Here is a 21,191-nt window from a genome sequence, read left to right as displayed (position 1 = left end):
TAGAGTCATTTATTTAACTTTAACTAACTTTTTAGCGGTAAAACTTGTCTCGTAGATACTTTAAACTCACGTAATTTTATGCCATTGTTCCTTATAGTCAATTTTAAATGTCTATATCAATTTCTTTACACACAAAAACAAAGAATAGCCCCCTAATACCATGGTTCTCATGTGTGAGTGGAGATAATATATGCTACTAATAAATTTGTTCGAAAATTTTTAGTATAGGTTTTTGACCCCTGCAAATTACATGGGAATGATAAATATAAGATTTTATGATAGTTTCGCCAAAAATATGTTGTAAAGTTCATAAATATTTACCGAAATATTATAATTAAGCCAATGTATTAAATATTATTTAATCAAAGTAAAGAGTGATTACGTTTTCCATCATTTTAAAAAAAAAACATGTGAGTTTATTTATCAAATAGACAATATATTTCATTTATATATCTTTCCTTAAGACGCTCCTTATGAAATTAGGATCTAGATTCACCAAGTCAATAACTCTTGTATGATTTTTAGTACTGAAATTATGATTGGTCGTACTGTTAGATATATCCAATAAAGGGCTCTTATGAGTTAAGAATATAATTTTTTTTCTTACTGTTATGTAGCACAGTCCACAAAAATATTCTTCAACTATATCTAAAAGCATACATCATATATCAAGTACGTACATTATGCATCAAAAGAGAAAACCCAAATTTTTAACCTGATAATAAGTTATGTATACATCAAAAAATAAAAACCATAGTAATATGTTTAAAAATTGTATTTTTTTTATATAACTGATAAGTGTGTTTCAAACATACTTTATGGACTCCTTTTAACTCATTTTGATCCTCTTTCTCCCCTTTCTTCCCTCGTTATTCTCCCTTTTCCCTTCTATTTCATTCACTTGATCATACTTGATCATAGTGATATTTTGCTAGATTTTTAGTCATTTTTGACCGAATTTCTAGTACATTTGCTTTCACCTTGTTTTGCTATGTTCTTGATATAGGTGAAACTACTAAGATGGCTACGATTTGTAAAGTTGGAAAAGGTAGCAATTAAAATAAAGCACACATTGATAAATGGTACGCTTGCACCATTCCCCATGTCCGCTCGCACAAAGGAGCACATTGCACAATGAAATCTTGAACAGAGAACTTCAAATGGACATAACTTTCAAACCACAAATCGGATGAAGGTAATTCCAGTTGGAGGTGAAAGCTCGTTTCGATATCTTTCCAACGACTGGTCATAAGCTTGATTTGGATATAAAACGAAGAAGTTATGCTCGTTTTAAGTTGAACTGTCCGGTTTGAGGCAGAATGGTGAGGTGCGCCCGCACCTGATTTTGGTGCGCCCGCACCTCTGTTTGGTGCGCCCGCACCTCATCTTGGTGCGCCCGCACCAGTCGTTTCCGGAAAAGGGAGCTCGTGGCTTCATTAAACGAGTTTTTGTTTTATTTCGAGGACTTACGCTTTATTCTATCTTTCACACAACTTTTTAGGGTTTTGTATTAGAGAGAAAACATTAGAGTTTTCATTGGTAATTGAGATTAGAGATCATAGTTTTGTGATTCGATTTACATTCAAGGTACTTTTTATTCAATTCAATTCAAAGTTTTAGTTTTTATTTCATTCTCTTGGTGTTGTTTATGTTCTCATATTATTTAAGATCTTCATTTTCTGAGTTTAATAATTGCGATTTCTATTAGTTTAATAATTTCTTAATCATGTTTAACTTTAGATTAGTCATAGATTCATTGTTTAAGTGCTTTAACTCCATGATTAGTGAGTAGTTTCATAATCTAGGGTTAGGGTGAAAGTATGGATTAGGGTTTTAATTGATGTTGATGTGATTGTGATTATTTAGAGAAAATTATGCATTGATCTTGGCGGTTTGAGACCTTAGGATAGATATTGATCACATCTATACTTTGTATTTTGATTTCAAATTCTTAAACGGATTTTGAACTCTTTTATCATCCCCAAGAATCAACTTAATTTCTATACCAAGATATTGGATGGAAATTAAGGGGATCCTTCATTAGGGGTTTTCCAAACTTATCGAATCGCTTAATCAATTAACTAAAGACCATTCGAGAGAGGATTTAGTTGATTGATTGAATGATTACTCTTGAGGACCATTCGAGAGAGGACTCAAGTAATTTAGAGGGAAACTAAACCTTGCATAATCGTCTCTGTTCTTCGCAATCGCATTAGAATCATCATCCGTTCTTATTCATACTAGTAACCTTAACTCTAGTGTCTTTTATTTGATATTTAAACTCGTGATATTTGCTTGTTCTAGCTGTTAGATAGTCTTAATTGTTACCAAACATCTTTCAAACCCCAAATACCTCTCAATTAGGTGTCTAGACTAGATAGACCTAATCAATCCCATTTTCCCTGTGGATCGACCCTTGACTTGCCCTTACTATTCTCTTAGTTATTGCTTGTTAGGACTATAAATATTGTTTGGAAAGCGGTTCTTAGTGCCTTAACGACACATTAAAAACCTATTATCAAAATGACGCCGTTGCCGGGGAAATATGCTATTGATTGAAGTTTTCTTAAGTTTGAAATTGCTTAATTGATTTTTTTCTTTTTTTTTTTTTTTTTTTTTACTTTCTTATTGTTTTTTCTTGTCTTTATTTTATGTGGTAAGTGTTGTTATGAGTCTAGGATTTTGTACATAATTTTTTTTAATTTTTTTTTTAAGAGAATTCCAAAAAATGACGAACTTCTTTTTTCCTCAATATGAGGATGAACCATTTTGGAATTATTATCAGAGATTTGAGAACACTCTTCTAACTAAGTATAGACTTGAGATTTGGGAGATGTGTGAGGTGATATATGATGGTTTGAATATGCATACAAGAGAAATTGTGGAGTCTATGTTTAATGGTGAATTTCGATTCCAACACTTTGATGAAGCATGGAGTTTCTTTGGGTGGTTGTCTAGAGATACTTATGAGTGGGACCATGGAATACCACTTTCTCAAATTTAGAAGATGTCTCTATGTGAACGCCATGTTTATTATGAAATTCTTAATTCACTTGAAGAAAATATGGCATATAAAGAGATGTGATTCTATGATGGACAACATTGTCGAATCTAGCAAAATATCAATTGAAACATTGGGTCAAATTATCAATAATCAAAATACTCTTGTATGACCATAACTAATGAAGATGATGAGTGGGATATGGATGAGAATCCCAGAGTAGAGGAATCATTTGTTGAGAAAGCTTACACTATAAAGTCTAATGATGTTGAAAAAGTAGTTGATGAGACTTTTGTTTCTACTCGTTCTCTTCATATTCCTTTTTCAAGAAAATTCGACTTAGTTCCTTCATTTCCCATCTTATTCCCTCGCCTCAAAGTTTCACCATTGGAAGAGCCTTTGACCTCTTTAAACCTTCACAAGACCCAAATGAAAGTCACGAGGATAGACCGGCTTAAAATTTGCAAGGATCAAAAAGAGAACTCATTGTTTTCTTCTTTTTATTTGAATCTTAATGTTTGTTCTTCATACTTTCCAGGATTCTCTTGGAAATTTCATTATTTCCGGCACTCATTACTTGGTAAGCATATAGACGCATTGAAATTTGTGCATGCTCTTTATCTATATCATACCTATTTGATCCATTGTGAAATGTGTGCTAATGCTTATGACAAACTATTGAGATCTTTGTCAAATTATTTAGTGATAAGGTCTAGCTAATTATCCTAAAAGAGCTCTTTTTGCCAGGTATGTTGAGACCCTTCTCCTTATCTTACTTGGTTAGGATTTTTTCTTGTTTTTTTGCCCTTACCTCATCCCTTACTTTCTCTTTGCTTGTCACTCCGAGGACGGAGTTTGTATTAAGCTTGGGGGAGTTAGTTAGCATGTGTTCTCTCCATCTCAACATTTTTTTCTCCCTTTGCATTTAGGTTTTTTTAGTGCTTTTGCATGTTAGGTTTGCATAAAAAAAAAACACAAACAAAAATATTTTTTTTCCTGCATTTAGGATAGCTTGGTTGCATGCATGATTTGTGGCTAAAAATGTTCATAACTTGATTGGAAGACCTTCCCTACATTAGACTTGATGGTTTTGGAAGCCCTGTTGTGACTTTAAGTGACTCTTGAGAACGATAACTTTTGGTAGAGTCTCTTTGAAATTAGGCGAGTTGGATGAATGGATTGCCTTGCCCCTTGTGCGATGAATCCCGAAGGAGGGCCAAGAACCTCGTAAGACTCACTCACAACCCTCACCATTGATCGCCTAACTTGTGACTTGCATTTTAGCTCCCCAAGATTACATGAGACGAGCCTCTAGGAGAATGATTTAGGGCGTTTCTTTTTGCTAGTAATAGGAGCTACAAAGCCAAAAGCTTGAATACCTGCATAATATTCGCTTCTCAACCCATTTGAGCCTTTCTATCCTATTTTTGCTTAACCCACATAATGAGTCATGGCCAAACTTTCCCCAAGTGGAGTACATGTTGTAGTTTTTGTTGAGCTAAGTGGTTTTGATATTAAGTCTTGGTTGAAAGAGTTAATGTGCTTGTATGATGCAAAAGTTGAAAAAATTTGTAAAAGAAAGAAAAGAATAAGAAAGAAAGTTTATGTTTATTTGTTTATTATTGAAAAGAAAAGAAAGAAAGCAATTGATGAGAAAAATGAAAAATTCAAAAGTGAAAGAAGAAAAAGTGAAATCAAGGTTATGTGTGAGTTCTTGAATTGAGATTGGTGTTAGGACTAGCTTGGGGGAATTTACCCCTAGTTTGTACTCCACTTACCCTTTTTGCACCACATTCCTAAATATATCCACACCCAACCTAGCCCCGTTACAACCTTAACAAAGTCCCTTTTGACTTCTAGATTGGACTTGGATTTTAGTAGTGGCGGCGGAGATTTTGTGCAAGTCATGATGAGGGTCATCAAAATGTGTAGAGGCGAGCAATTATGGTTGAGCATCCCTAGGGAGGAGTCAAACTTGGGTCTTGGAAGTGGAGAAGAGTGAGAAATACTCTTGGAAAGCCTTTCTTTCAAAAAGACTCGGTTGATCGGTGGATTGAGCCTTAGAGTCACTCTTGTGCTTCCTAATCATCATCCCTCTTGTGTTTGGTTGGTCTCCTAAATCTTGCTATGAACTCATTTAGCTTGCATGTCATGTTTGTAACCTTGCATTTAGAGCATATAGGTTAGTTTGTTGCATGTTTCCCTTTTCTTTTTATTCTCTTTTTCTTCTTCTTTCCTTCATTCTCACTCTTGGTTTACTTGAGGACAAGCAAAACGCTAAGCTTGGGGGAGTTTGATAAGTGTGTTTCAAACGTACTTTATGGACTCCTTTTAGCTCATTTTGATCCTCTTTCTCCCCTTTCTTCCCTCTTTATTCTCCCTTTCCCTTCTATTTCATTCACTTGATCATACTTGATCATAGTGATATTTTGCTAGATTTTTAGTCATTTTTGACCGAATTTCTAGTACATTTGCTTTCACCTTGTTTTGCCATGTTCTTGATATAGGTGAAACTACTAAGATGGCTACGATTTGTAAAGTTGGAAAAGGTAGCAATGAAAAAAAGCACACATTGATAAATGGTCGCTTGCACCATTCCCCATATCCGCTCGCACAAAGGAGCACATTGCACAATAAAATCTTGAAGAGAGAACTTCAAATGGACATAACTTTCAAACAAATCGGATGAAGGTAATTCCAGTTGGAGGTGAAAGCTCGTTTCGATATCTTTCCAACGACTGGTCATAAGCTTGATTTGGATATAAAACGAAGAAGTTATGCTCGTTTTAAGTTGAACTGTCCGGTTTGAGGCGAAGAGGTGAGGTGCGCCGCACCTGATTTTGGTGCGCCCGCACCTCTGTTTGGTGCGCCGACCTCATTTGGTGCGCCCGCACCAGTCGTTTCCGGAAAAGGAGCTCGTGGCTTCATTAAAGAGTTTTTGTTTTATTTCGAGACTTACGCTTTATTCTATTTTCACACAATTTTTAGGGTTTTGTATTAGAGAGAAAACATTAGTTTTCATTGGTAATTGAGATTGAGATCATAGTTTTGTGATTCGATTTACATTCAAGGTACTTTTTATTCAATTCAATTCAAAGTTTTAGTTTTTATTTCATTCTCTTGGTGTTGTTTTGTTCTCATATTATTTAAGATCTTCATTTTCTAGTTTAATAATTGCGATTTCTATTGTTTAATATTTTTAATCATGTTTAACCTTAGATTAGTCATAGATTATTGTTTAATTGCTTTAACTCCATGATTAGTGAGTAGTTTCATAATCTAGGGTTAGGGTGAAAGTATGAATTAGGGTTTTAATATGATGTTGATGTGATTGTGATTATTGAGAAATTATGCATTGATCTTGGTGTTTTGAGACCTTAGGATAGATATTGATCACATTCTATACTTTGGTATTTTGATTTCAAAGTTCTTAAACGGATTTTGAACTCTTTTATCATCCCCAAGAATCAACTTAATTTCTATACCAAGATATTGGATGGAAATTAAGGGGATCCTTCATTAGGGGTTTTCCAAACTTATTGAATCTCTAATCAATTAACTAAAGACCATTCGAGAGAGGATTTAGTTGATTGATTGAATGATTACTCTTGAGGACCATTCGAGAGAGGACTCAAGTAATTTAGAGGGAATAAACCTTGCATAATCGTCTTGTTGCTTGCAATCGCATTAACAATCATCATCCGTTCTTATTCATACTAGTAACCTTAACTCTAGTGTCTTTTATTTGATATTTAAACTCGTGATATTTGCTTGTTCTAGCTGTTAGATAGTCTTAATTGTTACCAAACATCTTTCAAACCCCAAATACCTTCAATTAGGTGTCTAGACTGATAGACTCTAATCAATCCCATTTTCCCTGTGGATCGACCCTTGACTTGCCCTTACTATTCTCTTAGTGATTGCTTGTTAGGACTATAAATATTGTTTGGAAAGCGGTTCTTAGTGCCTTAACGACACACTAAAAACCTCTTATCAATAACCTTAATATCAACTTATACAATAAGATATCAGACTTTATTTTCAACTCTTTTTATAAGTTGTTACACTTTATAGCAAACTTATACAATTGTTTGTATTCAGATAATTCAGGGAACTTAAATGAGATGCATTCTTTCTTCCTATTCCTTATATTGATGTACCATATATTAAATTTTTTTTATGAACAATTATCCATTACCAACAGCCATTCTTCTTCCTCTTTGATTTTCCATCAAAACCCTCCAAAAATTAAGTCCAAAAAATACGCCTACTCATCTTCTAAAATCTAGAGCCTTCAAGCAAATCAAATTACAATCTCTCATTTATAAGTAGCTACATTTTTATACTTTTTAAGCCACAAATTATCAATCAAAATTATACTCCAACATCTTGAATTGTTATCTTCTCAAGTCATCGACTTTTGCAACAACAACAATTATAAAACTCACGCATGTGGGTTTGTAAAGAAATTAAGCCTTTGATTATCTTTATGTTCTTTGCATTTGAAGCATGGTTACTATAATCCCTTAATGCAACCAAGGTGTACATCATTCCATCTACAAAGTGAAGAAGATTTAAAGACCGCATGCAAAATCACAAATCTGTGAAGGAGTTGGATTGAGTGGAGTTCGAAGAAATTTTCTAAATGGGTCAATATAGGTTGGAATTATTTGGTAAGTTTATTTTTAAAAAAATGATTTTTGACTAATTATGATGAAATTTCCATGATTTTATGTTTGATGTAGTTTTTAGCAATTAGTTATATCTTATAATTATAATACTAAAATGAGTCATATAATTCCTAAAATTGATAACAGTGAGTGGGAAGAATCAAAATTCAAATTATTTGAAACAATGACATGAGGTTGAAATTAAATAGTGACTATGCCAATCTATAGAAAATATTCTAATTTATTACAGTTAGTGAGTGAGAAACCTATTGAAAAAATCAAGATTCTAAATTTTAACAGTTAGTGAAAATTAATTTAATATATTAGTAGTATAACTGTCATTTAGGAATTTAGAATTGAAATTGAAATTAGGATGAATGCACATTCTAATTTTCTGGACAATCAGTTTATATTAGGGTGTGATTACATAAACATCTTATATAATAGAGTAATTAACATTTTTTACCTTTATTATTCCGCAACTATAATAACAATTCTTGGTGGGTGAATTTTGAATTTTAAATAAAAAAATATTTAATTATATTTGACCGGTAGCTATAATTTAGGTAGTTGTTCAAAACTTCCCACAGTAATATCATTGTTTGATTTCAAGGTAGTTTTTTTTGGAAGGAAATTATCACGCCATGTGACATCAGAATTTTTGTATATAATAGAGTGTCGAATCTGGCAATGACACGTGGCAGATGTAGTAGTAGCATGACACGTGGGCGAAGTGAACATTGAATAATGCTGGCTTGACACGTAAGCAAAATGAACCTTGTTTTATATATATATATAGATAAAGGTTGAAAAGTTGATTGGCAAGTGAGACTCATTCAAGCTATATGAATTGTAGCAAACCATTGGAAAAATATACAATAACTTAGAGAATGTTGTTGCTCGGAAATTTGAAGTGGCATGTCAAATTAAATGATATAATTATTTGCTATTAAAGATGCCCTAATTGATTAAAAGAAGCCTAAGATTACATTTCCTAAGTAAATGATCTGTATCCCTTGATGTTTCAGTAAAACATCAAGCAATATAGAAACTTGGGAGTAAACAATTTGAGAAAGAAAAAGTCCACATACAAACACATATTGTATATGAACAAACATACATGCTTTGCTTCAATAATTTTCATTCATTTGCAGAACTCTTGATTATTCTTGGCTTAACTTAATCATTAACTGTTATTTAATATTTGACGTCAATAACAAAGTAGCTTAAACAGGAAAAAACTGTCTACCCATCATTAATAAAGACTTGTTGAGGATTGTGATAATGAAATCCAACTCAACATAATTAATACCTTTTTAATCCTCTATTAGTAGTGGGTTGTCTACCCGGTGGGTATGTGTAGCAATGTCCGCTTAAACACGAGCTTGGTACAAAGCAAGTAACTTTTCCCTAGGAGGTAAACATTCCTTTACAGCATCACAACTAACAAAATCCTGAGCCCAATCCCACAAAAGAGGAAATCTTTCTTGAACCAACATCCTTTTATTTGTGACTTCTTCTTGCACCCCAACCCAAAATCCTATCCCATTAGCAACTATATCAACAAACCCAATACATTCACCTCCAAAAAACTTACTTTTCTTAACCTTAAGCTCATTTTCAAGCCATCTTAAGCACTCAAATGTTTCTTCCATGGCTTCTTTACTCTCTTTTTCATCACCCCATAAGGCCATTTTTCGAGCTCGAAACAGTTTCTCATCTATAAATATTGCCCAGAATAAGGCATTAGCTTTTTCCCAAGGATCATTAGGCAAAAGTGGGAATAATTCCCATGTTTCATCAATGTATTTAAGGATAATAAGTGACTCTACTATTGGTTTACCATTATGAACCAAAACTGGGATCTTTTTGTGAATAGGATTGTACTTAAGGAGTTGAGGGCTCTTATTTGTTAAGTCTTCTTCTATGTATTCATATGGGATACCCTTAAGTTTAAGGGCAGTTTGAATTCTGTGACTGAAAGGACTTGCCCATCTCCCAAAAAGCTTCACTTCTTCATTAGCCATTGTTTTTTTTTTCATAGTTGGACACCCTAACTAGCATTTCTCATATCATATGAGCTTTCTTAATTCAAAGATACTTTATAACTAGTAGAATGCAACATGACTTCATTCATGATTTCATCTTTTTTAGACTGACATGGTGAGTGACCTCATTTTTTTTTTTTTAATTATTATTTGGAAATTAAGTAGCTCAAGGGATAACCCCCCTACAACGTTGTAGGAAACACCAATATAGACTGGTAAGGCATGGATAACATATTAAGGAAATATCCCAGCATAATGGTGAGGATAAGGATCGAACCCCTAACCTCAAGGGTCAACTGATCAAGAAGGAGTGTTCTACCCACTTAAGCTAACTCCTATCCTTGAGTTATCTCATTCTTTAGTTTAAAGCCACTCACCACTGATTTTCATCATAGACTACTGCTGTAAAATTCTGTTCATTTTAATTGTTTTTTTGGGCACATGGTTTTACTTTTTAGGTACTACACATGATCATATCCTTTTGAGATTTCTTTTGAGTAATAAAATTCATTACCTTATCCAAAATCCAAGTAAGATCTCAGCTGTGCAAAAGTAAAAAGTAGATAAAACCAATTAAAGAAGAAGCATAAAAAAAGCATAATCTTCTCGTCAAAAAAATAAGCATAACAATAATATAAAATGACAGTGAATAAAAATATGAATTTTTTCCTTGAATAATACAAAAGTGGATTTTAATTCCAGAAATATGCCCAAAAATAAAAAATTCCCTGCGTACTGTCCACGTAGGACGACACCCGAGAATTTTTTTTTTCTACTTAAGTAAAACCGCTACTTCAAGTAGCGGTTTACCTGGGCAAAATGTTGCAATCACATATCAAACTCTGGAGTTGGGGATTTCAGTAAACCGCTACTTCAAGTAGCGGTTCATTAATGAAAACCGCTACTCCAAATAGTGGTTTACTGAAATCCCCAATTTCAAAGTTTGATATGTGCTTGCAATATTTTGCCTAGGTAAACCGCTACTCGGGGTAGCGGTTTATATATATAAACCGCTACTTTAGATAGCGTTTTATGTGTATAAACCGCTACTCAAAGTAGCGGTTTATTTTAAAATTCATAAAAATATAGGATGAATAAACCCAAATAAACCATTATCACGTACTCCCTTCGTCCCAATTTATTTGCTACATTTTGCTATTTAGGTGTGTCCCAATTTATTTGCTACATTTGCAACTTTTTCATATATAGTACATAGGTCCCACACTTTATTTACAAATTTACCATCACTCCCTCCTTGGTTTTTGTATATACTAGCCTTTTGTGCACGCGATGCGTGCGATGATATTTTTAGGCATAATACTAAGTAGTAAACAAATTGAAAATGCAAGTTAGTATTTAAGTTCATCTCTATTTTGTGAATAAGATTCTTTCATGTTCTTTTTATGTTGTTATTCATTTTTGTGATTTTGAATAGTTTTTTGTTTCTCAAGTCTTATATGCGCATGTTCTTTTATAATCAGTATGATGTTCTTTACTAAATATCGTCATGTTCTTTTTTTTTGGTTTTATTCATTTTTGTAATTTATAATAGTTTTTGATATGGATTTCAACAATTTCTCTATGATCCCAAAATTGTAACCGAAAAGTATAAGACAATTTCAATTTTTTTCACTTGTCTAACTTCTAAATTATGGTTTCACAAATTGATATTTAAAAATTTCATCATTTTAATTTTTCTCCTTTTCTAAATGTTCACACTTTGAGTTTCAACTATATTTGAAATGAAATTTTAAGTTTTTCATATACAATATGATTTTGCATGAAATGGTCATTTTTTATTTTTCTCCTTTTCGAAATTTTAGCACTTTGAGTTTCAATTATAGGTGAAATAAAATTTAAAATTTTTCATACACAATCTGATTTCGCAAATTAATGTAAATTTTTTTTTTCTGAAAATGGATTTTTGCAAAAGTTATTCGCAAAAAGGTTTAATATTGTTTTGTTTTTCAAAATTTAATTTATTTCTGAACATGGATATTTTGCAAAAGTTTTGGGCAAAAATTTATATTGAATTTTAAAAAAAGAACTAAATTTGTAACCATTTCATCAGTGTCATAAATTAATCAAATTTCATACACATTTTGTTTTCAGATTTTATATGAAAATGAATCAAATTTAAGTCTAATTATATAAAAGCCCTTTTCAACTAATTCCTATTATCTCCATTTTTTCAACTACATAACAGTCAACTAATGTGAAATAACTCTGAAGATTAAAAGAATTATGTACATGTTTGAAAGTTCGCAAATCGTTGATGGATGAATGTGTGATGTCACTGTCAAAATCTTATGTTTTTCTCAGATTTGTATTTATAGGTAATTTTGTGAGTATGTATTTGTGAATGGTTATTGAGAACAATGATTTGTAAGTGAATTTTGTGAATTTTTTATATGTATTGACGTCCTAGTATATTAGTTTTAGTTGGTAAGTTAATTTTAAGTTTTTGTAAAGTTTCCTGATCATTTGAGTGATTTGCGTGATTTTTACAACATGATTTTCTCAATTCTATGAGTGATTAGTAAAGTTTCATTTTCTGAGTGATTGTTGAAATTAATTTCTCGTGGCTTTGTTTGACACCCATTTTGGTATTGAGATTCCTTTTGTAATTTAGAAAGAGAAAGAGGGCAAAATAGTCAGTTCAAAAGAGCACACTGTTGCTACCCCTTCCCTTATGTAATAGAGATTTCCATATATAATACATAGGTCCCACAATTTACCTATTTGCTTTTTTGTTAATTCTTGTTATGGCAGTGGTCCCCACTCCGTTCTTAGTTTTTGTGATATAGCAAATGTAGCAAATAATTTGGGACGGAGGGAATATCAACTAAGTCATTGACGATGACAACTACTTTCGTCATTCCATAATTTCATCTCACTTTCTATCTCTTTTATTCTTAAATCTCTTTTATACTTCATCACCCCAAATTTTCTTGGAACTTGTTCTTTGAATTCATAATATATTTATGAGAAAGGCTTGGTAACCAACTGTTTGAGTCCAAAAAAGACTCAAACATCCAAAAAAACACACAATGGTACCATTATAACCTGACATTGGTATCAAATTGTTATCAGGACTGGTACCAAGGTATCAATATTTACGGAGAATGGTACCATTATAACCTAGCATTGGTACCAAGCAAATGTCAGCCACACGCGCGTGAAATCTTCCAACGCATAAAATGACCAAATTACCCCCGTTTGAGTCCCCTAAGAGACTCAAACGGTTGGACGCCAAGACAAGCTCTATATTTACTGTTCTCCCTTCATCCCATCATTTTACTTTCTCTTACCTTTATTCTTTCTTTCTAGCCAATAACAAAACCTTTTAATACTATTACTTTCATTACTACTCTTAATCTCTGCAAACCCCACAGGTGGAGTATATACCAGTAGAAAAGTGGGTGTTCAACATGATTAAAAGGTATCTTTAGTTTATTGAACCTTTCATATCTAGAGTATGAGCATGAGGTGAGGTGGAAGAACACTTCTTTCATGTGGACATTCAAGAGTGCATGTATCCTTTTAGAGTACAAAAAGCTAAATTTCTCTGTGTTACCTAATTCGCTATCTAATTCGCCAATTCGTCCAAAATAAGCCAAAAATGAACCAAAACCGACCATAATTCGCTTTTCTCAATTCGCACTTCGCGGGGAATCAGGTAACATTGTGAAAATATGAAACAGAACATGAAAAAAAGACAGGAGCCAGAAGGGAAAGGATTGAGATTATGTCACTTTGTCAAAAAGCTGAATCTTCAAGCAATATGAACCTCATTATTTCATATATATACAAGCTTTATATATAGCTTAAGCCGCTTATTGTCAATGATACAAAGATATACTTCCCTGCTAAAAGCCTATAACTACTATTGATTTCATAGATACAAAAGAGAATCTGAACAAAAAAAAAATTCAAAAACTACTGTAATGGCTCATCTTTATAACTCACATCCCTACTTGGGAAGAGATTATAGTGGCCTTCCTGTTGATTAGAATCAATGAGCATCGACACGACAGCCCGCATTGTGGGGCGATCATGAGGAGACATACTAGTACACAACAAAGCAATTTTTAAGACCATGGTCATATGAGCAACAATGCTCTCATTTTGTAAGTTTAATCTAGTGTCAAAAATACCACTTGATAACGCGTTCTTCTTGATGTAGTTTCTGACCCATGAAACAAGATCACCCCCTTCGTCTACTGGCTGTACGGGTGTTTTTCCTGTCAACAACTCCAGCATTACCACCCCGTAACTATATATGTCACATTTTTCGGTGATTTTCATGGTGTATGCATATTCTGTAATCCAAAAGAAACAATATTTACATCAGCAAACATGAGAACAAATGCATGAATATACATTTAAAAACACGATTGAGACAGCAAACAAAGTGGTAGCACACTAATAGCACAGAATAGCGTTTTGGACTGATAAGTTTCATTCTTTTCACGTGAAAAACACTAATCTGAACTTGTTGAACAGTTGAAATTATCTGCAGTTTTAGGAACTACATTGAACTTATCTCAAAATTTATTTCAGCTGTGAATCAAACTCGCGCAGCCCTTATTTGAACTTATTGGAACTTACGTTTCCTTGTAGTTACCTTTTGGTTAAAGGAACACAGCCAAAGGCTCAAGATCCAAAAGATCAACTTTGATCAAAGTAAAAGTGTATAGCCTCAAGTAACCAATATATGGATTTTACAAGACAAAAAGGAAGCTTTAGTCACCTATCCTTAATGCAGTGAAGCAGATTCTTTACTAATATACATAACTTTCTAGTCTCTTAGCAATTTATATGTTATCTTTAGCTTTTATCTTCGGCTCAAGTATCTTGTCATTATCATGATTAAATAGCTTCTTTGAACAAACAATAGCTATTAAGATCATACAACACATGTAACTAAATGTTATGCAACTAAAAGTAAATAGTGGAGAAATGAACATACCAGGAGCAATGTATCCATATGAACCAGCAACAGCAGAAACCGACTTAGAAAATGGCATGTCAATTACTTTCGCCAAGCCAAAATCTCCAACATGAGACTCGAAATTTTCATCTAGTAGTATGTTGTTGGATTTGATATCGCGATGAACAATTTGAGGCTTACAATCATGGTGCAAATACGAGAGGCCTTGTGCAGCTCCAAAGGCAATGAGAAACCGTGTTTGCCAGTCAAGATTACAAGATTGCCCATGAAGAAGCTCTCCAAGACTACCCCTTGGCATGAACTCATAAAGAAGGACATTGGCACCCTCATGAAAGTAGAAGCCATGCAACTTTACAATATTCCGATGCCTTATTTTCCCTAAAGTTGTTATTTCAGTCCTAAAGCTATCATTGATGCTTTCGTCTTCCTTATTAGAAGCCACCTTTTTTACAGCAAAAGTTACACCAGAAGGCAAAACTGCTTTGTACACTGTACCACAAGCTCCACTACCGATCACAAACCTCCCATCAAAATCATCAGTGGCTGTAATAAGGTCTTCAAAAGTGAATCCTTCCTTTGGAAAGAAGTACATATCTGAAGCTAGATCATTGAACGACTTACTATCTTGCAGTGGAGTAACTATGTCAACTGGGCGAGTCATCAAGTATAAAATCACCACGATGAAGAAAAGAGAAACACCACCTATAACAGCACAACTTATAGCAATAATTTTACCACGACGGAAACTTCCCTTTCCATTTTCAGGAAGAGAGAGTGGAGAGTCAAAGTTGCTGCAAGCACCAAGGGGACCACCGCACAGACCCTTGTTACCGGCAAAACTGGAAAGAGTTACACCCTGAGAAGCAGGCAGTGTAGGTATTGGACCACTGAGGTCGTTGTAAGAAAAGTTGCATCCTAGTAAGCTTGATAGTCCCTGGAATGAGCTAGGAATTTGACCAACTAACTGGTTGTTGTTGATGTAGAGATATTCAAGTAATGCTAGATTCCCCAGCTCAGATGGGATTTTCCCTGATAGATTATTGTAGCTAATATTCAGACCAATTTGCAGGCTTGATAACCTACCCAACTCTGGTGGAATTTCTCCAGAAAACAAGTTTCCACCCATCTGCAAGTCAGTTAAACGAGAGAGGTTCCCTATAACTCCAGGTATTTCCCCAGAGAGCCTGTTGTCAGAGAGCTTGAGAAGCTCCAAATGAGAGAGACTTCCGACCTTATCAGGCAAAGTACCTACAAAATTGTTACTGCTGAGATCAACACGTTGTAGCAAACTGCATTTGAAGATATCAGATGGTACGGGTCCACTCAGTGAGTTTGATGAGACATTAAACGCCACCAACTCCGAAAGTTGGCCAATTTCTGCAGGCAAAGCTGATGTAAAGTGGTTGTGTGACAGGAGAAGCCTTTGTAGCTTTCTGCAGTTCCCAATTTCGGGTGGGATAGGGCCACTTAGATCGTTTACTCCCAATTCAACAGAAGTAAGGTTCACCAACTTGCAAAGATCAGATGGAAAACTCCCAGTAAAACGATTATCATACAGGCGAAGCTGCACCAGTGGTATGCAGCTGATGGTGTCAGATGGGATATTTCCAGAAAGCCGATTTGAGCCCAGATTTAACAATATCAGGTTAAAGTTTCTGCAAAGATTCCTAGGGATTCTTCCAGTCAGATTATTCGAAGAGACATCAAGAACCCACAAAGGACTACGTAACCCAAGCTCTTGAGGAATTGTACCTCTAAGAGAATTGTTGAAGAGCTGCAACATCAGGAGGTGAGGCAGATACTGAAATCCTACAGGAATTGTACCTGTCAGATAATTTATGGAGAGGTCCACTTTACTGAGATTTCTCAAGTAGGTAAGCTCTTTGGGGATCACACCAGTCAGCTGGTTCTCAAAAAGATAGAGCAATTCCAACCCTTCTATCATACCGATCTCTGCAGGAATTTCTCCGGTCAAAAGGTTCTCTGAAAAATCAATTTGCATTCCTGAAGAAAGACTCCCAATCTCTCTTGGGATTGTACCATTCAGAGCATTTCTGTAAAGGTATAGACTATTAAGGAACTTGAGGTACATAAGCTCCTTAGGTATTTCACCCACAAGATTGTTCTGATAGAGCGCAAGAGTTTGCAAATAAGTGCAGTTTGCAAGCTCCTTTGGGATAGTCCCTGAAAGCTGATTATCCCACAGAATGATTTCAGTCAAGTTAGTCAGCAAACTGAGCTCTTTAGGGATGTTGCCACTCAAGTGATTTTGAGCAAGACCAAATAACTCCATGCTCTCACATCCACCTATCTCTGCAGGTATGCTACCAGTAATGAAGTTCTGTCCTACTCTAAATTTCCTCAACTTCTTCAGCTTCCCTATCGAATGAGGCAGCACGCCGCTGAAACTGTTGGTGTATGCCACAAACTCTAACAAAGAAGAAAGATTCCCAAGCACTTCAGGAAGAGGCCCAGAAAGCTTATTGTTGCAGATATTCAAATAGGTCAAGGCTGAAAGTTTGCCCAACTCCTGAGGGATGTGCCCTTCAAGATGATTGTTTTGCAGAGAAAGAGATTGAAGATTGGAGCAATTTCCAATCTCTTTGGGTATATTTTTAGACAACCCATTAAAGGAAAGATCAAGATCAATCAAGTAAACTAACCCACCAATACTAGAAGATAGAAAGCCAGATAAATCCATTCTGCTCAAATCAAGAGACTCCACAACTGGATTACTATCATTACTACAGCTCACACCTCTCCATTTACAGGGGGTTAGGTCCAATGGATTCCAATTACCCAAATTATCAAACTTATCTACCAAACTACTTTTCACATCTAAAAGGTACTGACCCTCCAAATTAAGGCCTTTTGCTTGATCCCACAAAAGAATATACACAACAAGAAACACCCTCAAAAACTTACAATATGATAAACTCATTGCCAAATTAAGCCTACCCATCTCAAAATTAGCCTTTAAAACCCCAAAATCAATGCACCCCAAATCTCAATCACCCAGAAAATGAAAAAGAAAGAGGATTGTTTTTTTTACATAAAGACTACAAAAAGGCAAGATTATCATATATATACACACCCAAAATACCAAATTAAACTACCCCAATCCAACAAAAAGAAAAAATTCTGCAAATAAATTGCAGAATTGGAGGTAATTGTTCATTGATAAGGAAGTCAATGGTGAAGAAAAAGGAAGAAAGTTTGCATACCTTCAAACTGAAACAAAAGTCAGAAACAATGAGAATTATAGAAAAGAAACTTTTTTCCTAAAAAAGTTTTCAACTTTCCCACAAAAGATTTAGGCAGGCAAGTATTTGACTTTGATGAAATGTCACTCAAATTTTTATCTGAAATTGAATATACTTAAGAAAAAGGAACTTTGTGTAATCATAAAGGGTAAGACTAAAAGACCCATCTGTTAAATTTGTTTAAAAAAGACATAATCATATAGAGTATTGAAAAGAATTTATGTGATTCAGAAGAAAAAGGAAGAGAGATAAAATGCAAAAATGGCCGACAAAGCATGCAATATTACCATTTATGCGATCCCTCTCATTTCTCATGAGTCATGCCGTTTCTTAATCTCTCTCTTGCTTGATTTTTTAATGCTTCAGAAAGCTGGCCAACTTCCAGATACAGAAGCAACCACCAGAACTGGATAGTTGATGGTTTAAAAATACGTTTCTTTTTTAAAAAACAACTAATTTTTCCCTCTTCTCTGTATAAGAAAATGACGGCTTTTCCAAAAACAAATCGTCCATTTTCCCACCCAGAGATCTTATGTACGGACCTATAGGCTATAGGCTGTATAGTCTTGACTCTTGATCAGTGGTCCTCCCAAAACGAGAATATTTATAGTACACCTGGGTGTACCATGCTCATGGTACACCCAAGACTATTTTCTCCAAATGAGCAAAATGAGTGAATGAGCAAAATGAACAAATGAGCGAATGAGCAAAATGAACAAATGAGCAAACATTTTTACTCATTTAAGAAAATGAGCAAACACTTTTATTATGAAATGAGCAAAATGAACAAATGAGTAAATGAGCAAAATGCACATATGAGCAAATTTGGTGTCAAATGAGCACCAAAATTTATAATTTATTACAGAAATACCCCTGGGTGTACCATGCTCATGGTACACCCGGGTGTACCATGATCATAGTTCACCCCAGGTGTACCATGAGTGAACTCTCCCAAAACAGGAGTACTACTTTGAGGGTGGAGATTTCTCCTTACATTCTCCGTTACTCTCAACTTCCAAAGGATCTTGCCGGTAAATCCAGGCCTGGTTGACTTGTGTGAGGTTTCGGTCCGGTTATGATCGCCTTCTCCTTATTAAAAACAAATAAGAAAATATTGGAATATTACTTTACCATAAATATTTATAATTAGATATAAGTAAAATTATAAAAATTACATATTATGAAAACAGATCACGAGATAAATCTAACAAGATCTTACTTGACTATATTTTCATTATGTAAAAATCACAAATTTTAGTCAAGGTGATAAGTGTGAATAGTGAAAAAGTTCAATTATTGCATTTGAAAAAAAAACTGACGAAGTATACTCTATTTGGAGAGTGTTTGGTTGCAGAGAAAAATATGATTTACGAAAAGTGATTTTTTCGATTTTATTTTTGGTGTAGTTTGTAAAAGAAATTCATTGAAACTAATTAAGACGGTGTCAACCAAGACTTTTCTTAATATTCGAAAAAATTGACATGAAAAAAACTAATGTTCAATTATCTCATTAATAATCTTAGCTTTGGATTCTTGGGATTACCTTCTCAAAATAATAAAACCTCAAATTTTACTTGCTTTCGCTATTCCATTTTGGTTTTACCGTTCTACGGTGTAAAAAAAAATTAAGATTTCATATTGTTTTGAGAAGATAACCCCACCAAACTTGGAATTATTCCAAAATATTTCAAGTTAGCATTATATCGGAAAGATAGATAAAAGTTGATTTTCTTCATGCCAATTTTTACTTAATTATATTGCATTTATTTTACCACCATTCCCCATATTGCGTAGGGTGACTGATAAATGATAATGTATTAGCCTTAATATAAAATCTTCGTTCCCTACCTTACTTTTATTGCAGTATTTATATACAAATCCAACAAAACCGATCCGACACCAAACTCGAGAACTAAATCACGATGCCAGTTTACCCAAAATCCTAAATAATTCAGTAATGACATTCTTTACCCCGTTTACTGACTAATTTATTTCATTTAGTAACTAATTTAATTTGTTTCCTAAGACTACGGAATTATTTTTTGAAATTGTCTTTTGTAGTTCAAGAATCAAGAAAACAAAGAAAGGAGAAAATAACAGATACCTAGAATAGTGTTAGGTTAGAGTGAAATAAAATAGGCTTGTTAGAAAAAAATTGTATTAAATTCGTTTGATTTTATATTAAAATTAAATCGCCTATTCTAATAATTTGCGTTAAGGATAATGTAGGCTTTTATAATCCCATCATATTTTAGTGGACAAAGGTCTCCAAATATTCCCAAGGGAGAAGCACAGCAATCATTGATTGGGAAAAATTCTAAACATATTGTTTCTGACTTTCTTTCATGGCTAATGCAATCTGACAAATAATTTTAGGCCAGCTGATTCTAAATTAAAGCATTAATTAACTTCCATTATTGGCTAAAAAACTCTAAACTTTGAGCTTCTACCAATTAATTAAACCCTGATCATTATCAACATTCACTCCCCCTCCCTTTGTGTTCCTCAAATATGCCTTTCTTTTTCATCTAAGTCAAACTTTGACTTATAAAATGTATATTTAAACGTATTATTAATAAAATACTTTTCCATTATATTTCATATATTCTGAAATCGACCACCAAAATTCACACAAGCATTAAAAAATGGACACTTATCATATTGACGTGAAGAATGGAGATATATATAATTTGACGTGAATATGCATCAATGTAATTATGTAAGTGTCAGCATGCTTGCAATTGAAAAAACACAAATTATTAAAATAGGCGATCTAATTTTAACCTTAAAAATTAGACGAATTCAAGACTGACTTTTTCTAACAAGCCCATTCCATTTCACTCTCACCCAACACTATCCTAGTCATCCCTTCTCCTCTCCTTCCTTTTTTTTCTTGATTATCGAACTCCACAGATAATTTCAAAAAAATAACTCGATAGTTTTACCGAACGGATTAAACTAGTCATTTAATGAATTATAATAGTCATGAATAGATTAAAGAATGTCATTACTGTATATATTAAACGGGTTCAGATTAAACTAGTCACTATATTAAAAAAAAGGTGGCATGTTCTCCTCTTAATATTATGCTTGGACCGTGCCTGATTTTAAGTTAAGATTAGGCCGTCTCTTACCATACCAGTTGTTGAAAAAAATAAATCTGGTCTGTCCCACTATACAATTTAATACGCAAATTTTTTTATTTTGTAAGTCCCATTGTATTATAAAGTCCTTAGAAATACATATTTACTCCAT

At 33.8% G+C, this 21,191-nt stretch overlaps 2 protein-coding genes across 2 annotated transcripts; both read right to left on the bottom strand.

The window, feature by feature from the left end:
- Positions 1 to 8,534: 8,534 nt before the first annotated feature.
- LOC104890429 (glutathione S-transferase U8) lies at positions 8,535 to 9,729 on the bottom strand. The gene has a single exon (XM_010675914.4). It carries the CDS (start codon positions 9,711 to 9,713, stop codon positions 9,045 to 9,047), a length of 669 nt encoding a protein of 222 aa, XP_010674216.1. The 5' UTR covers positions 9,714 to 9,729; the 3' UTR covers positions 8,535 to 9,044.
- Positions 9,730 to 13,493: 3,764 nt separating this feature from the next.
- LOC104890430 (probable leucine-rich repeat receptor-like protein kinase At5g63930) lies at positions 13,494 to 18,484 on the bottom strand. The gene is made up of 2 exons (XM_010675915.3): positions 14,692 to 18,484; positions 13,494 to 14,041 (listed from the first exon to the last, which is right to left on the bottom strand). Exons 1-2 carry the CDS (start codon positions 17,633 to 17,635, stop codon positions 13,659 to 13,661), a joined length of 3,327 nt encoding a protein of 1,108 aa, XP_010674217.1. The 5' UTR covers positions 17,636 to 18,484; the 3' UTR covers positions 13,494 to 13,658.
- Between the last annotated feature and the right edge of the window lie 2,707 nt (positions 18,485 to 21,191).

This window comes from Beta vulgaris, chromosome 4, assembly GCF_026745355.1.
Source record: "Beta vulgaris subsp. vulgaris cultivar EL10 chromosome 4, EL10.2, whole genome shotgun sequence".
In the NCBI taxonomy this organism is placed as follows: domain Eukaryota; kingdom Viridiplantae; phylum Streptophyta; class Magnoliopsida; order Caryophyllales; family Amaranthaceae; genus Beta; species Beta vulgaris.
Note: the sequence above shows the minus strand (reverse complement) of the source record. Positions and strands in the feature narration are given on the sequence as shown.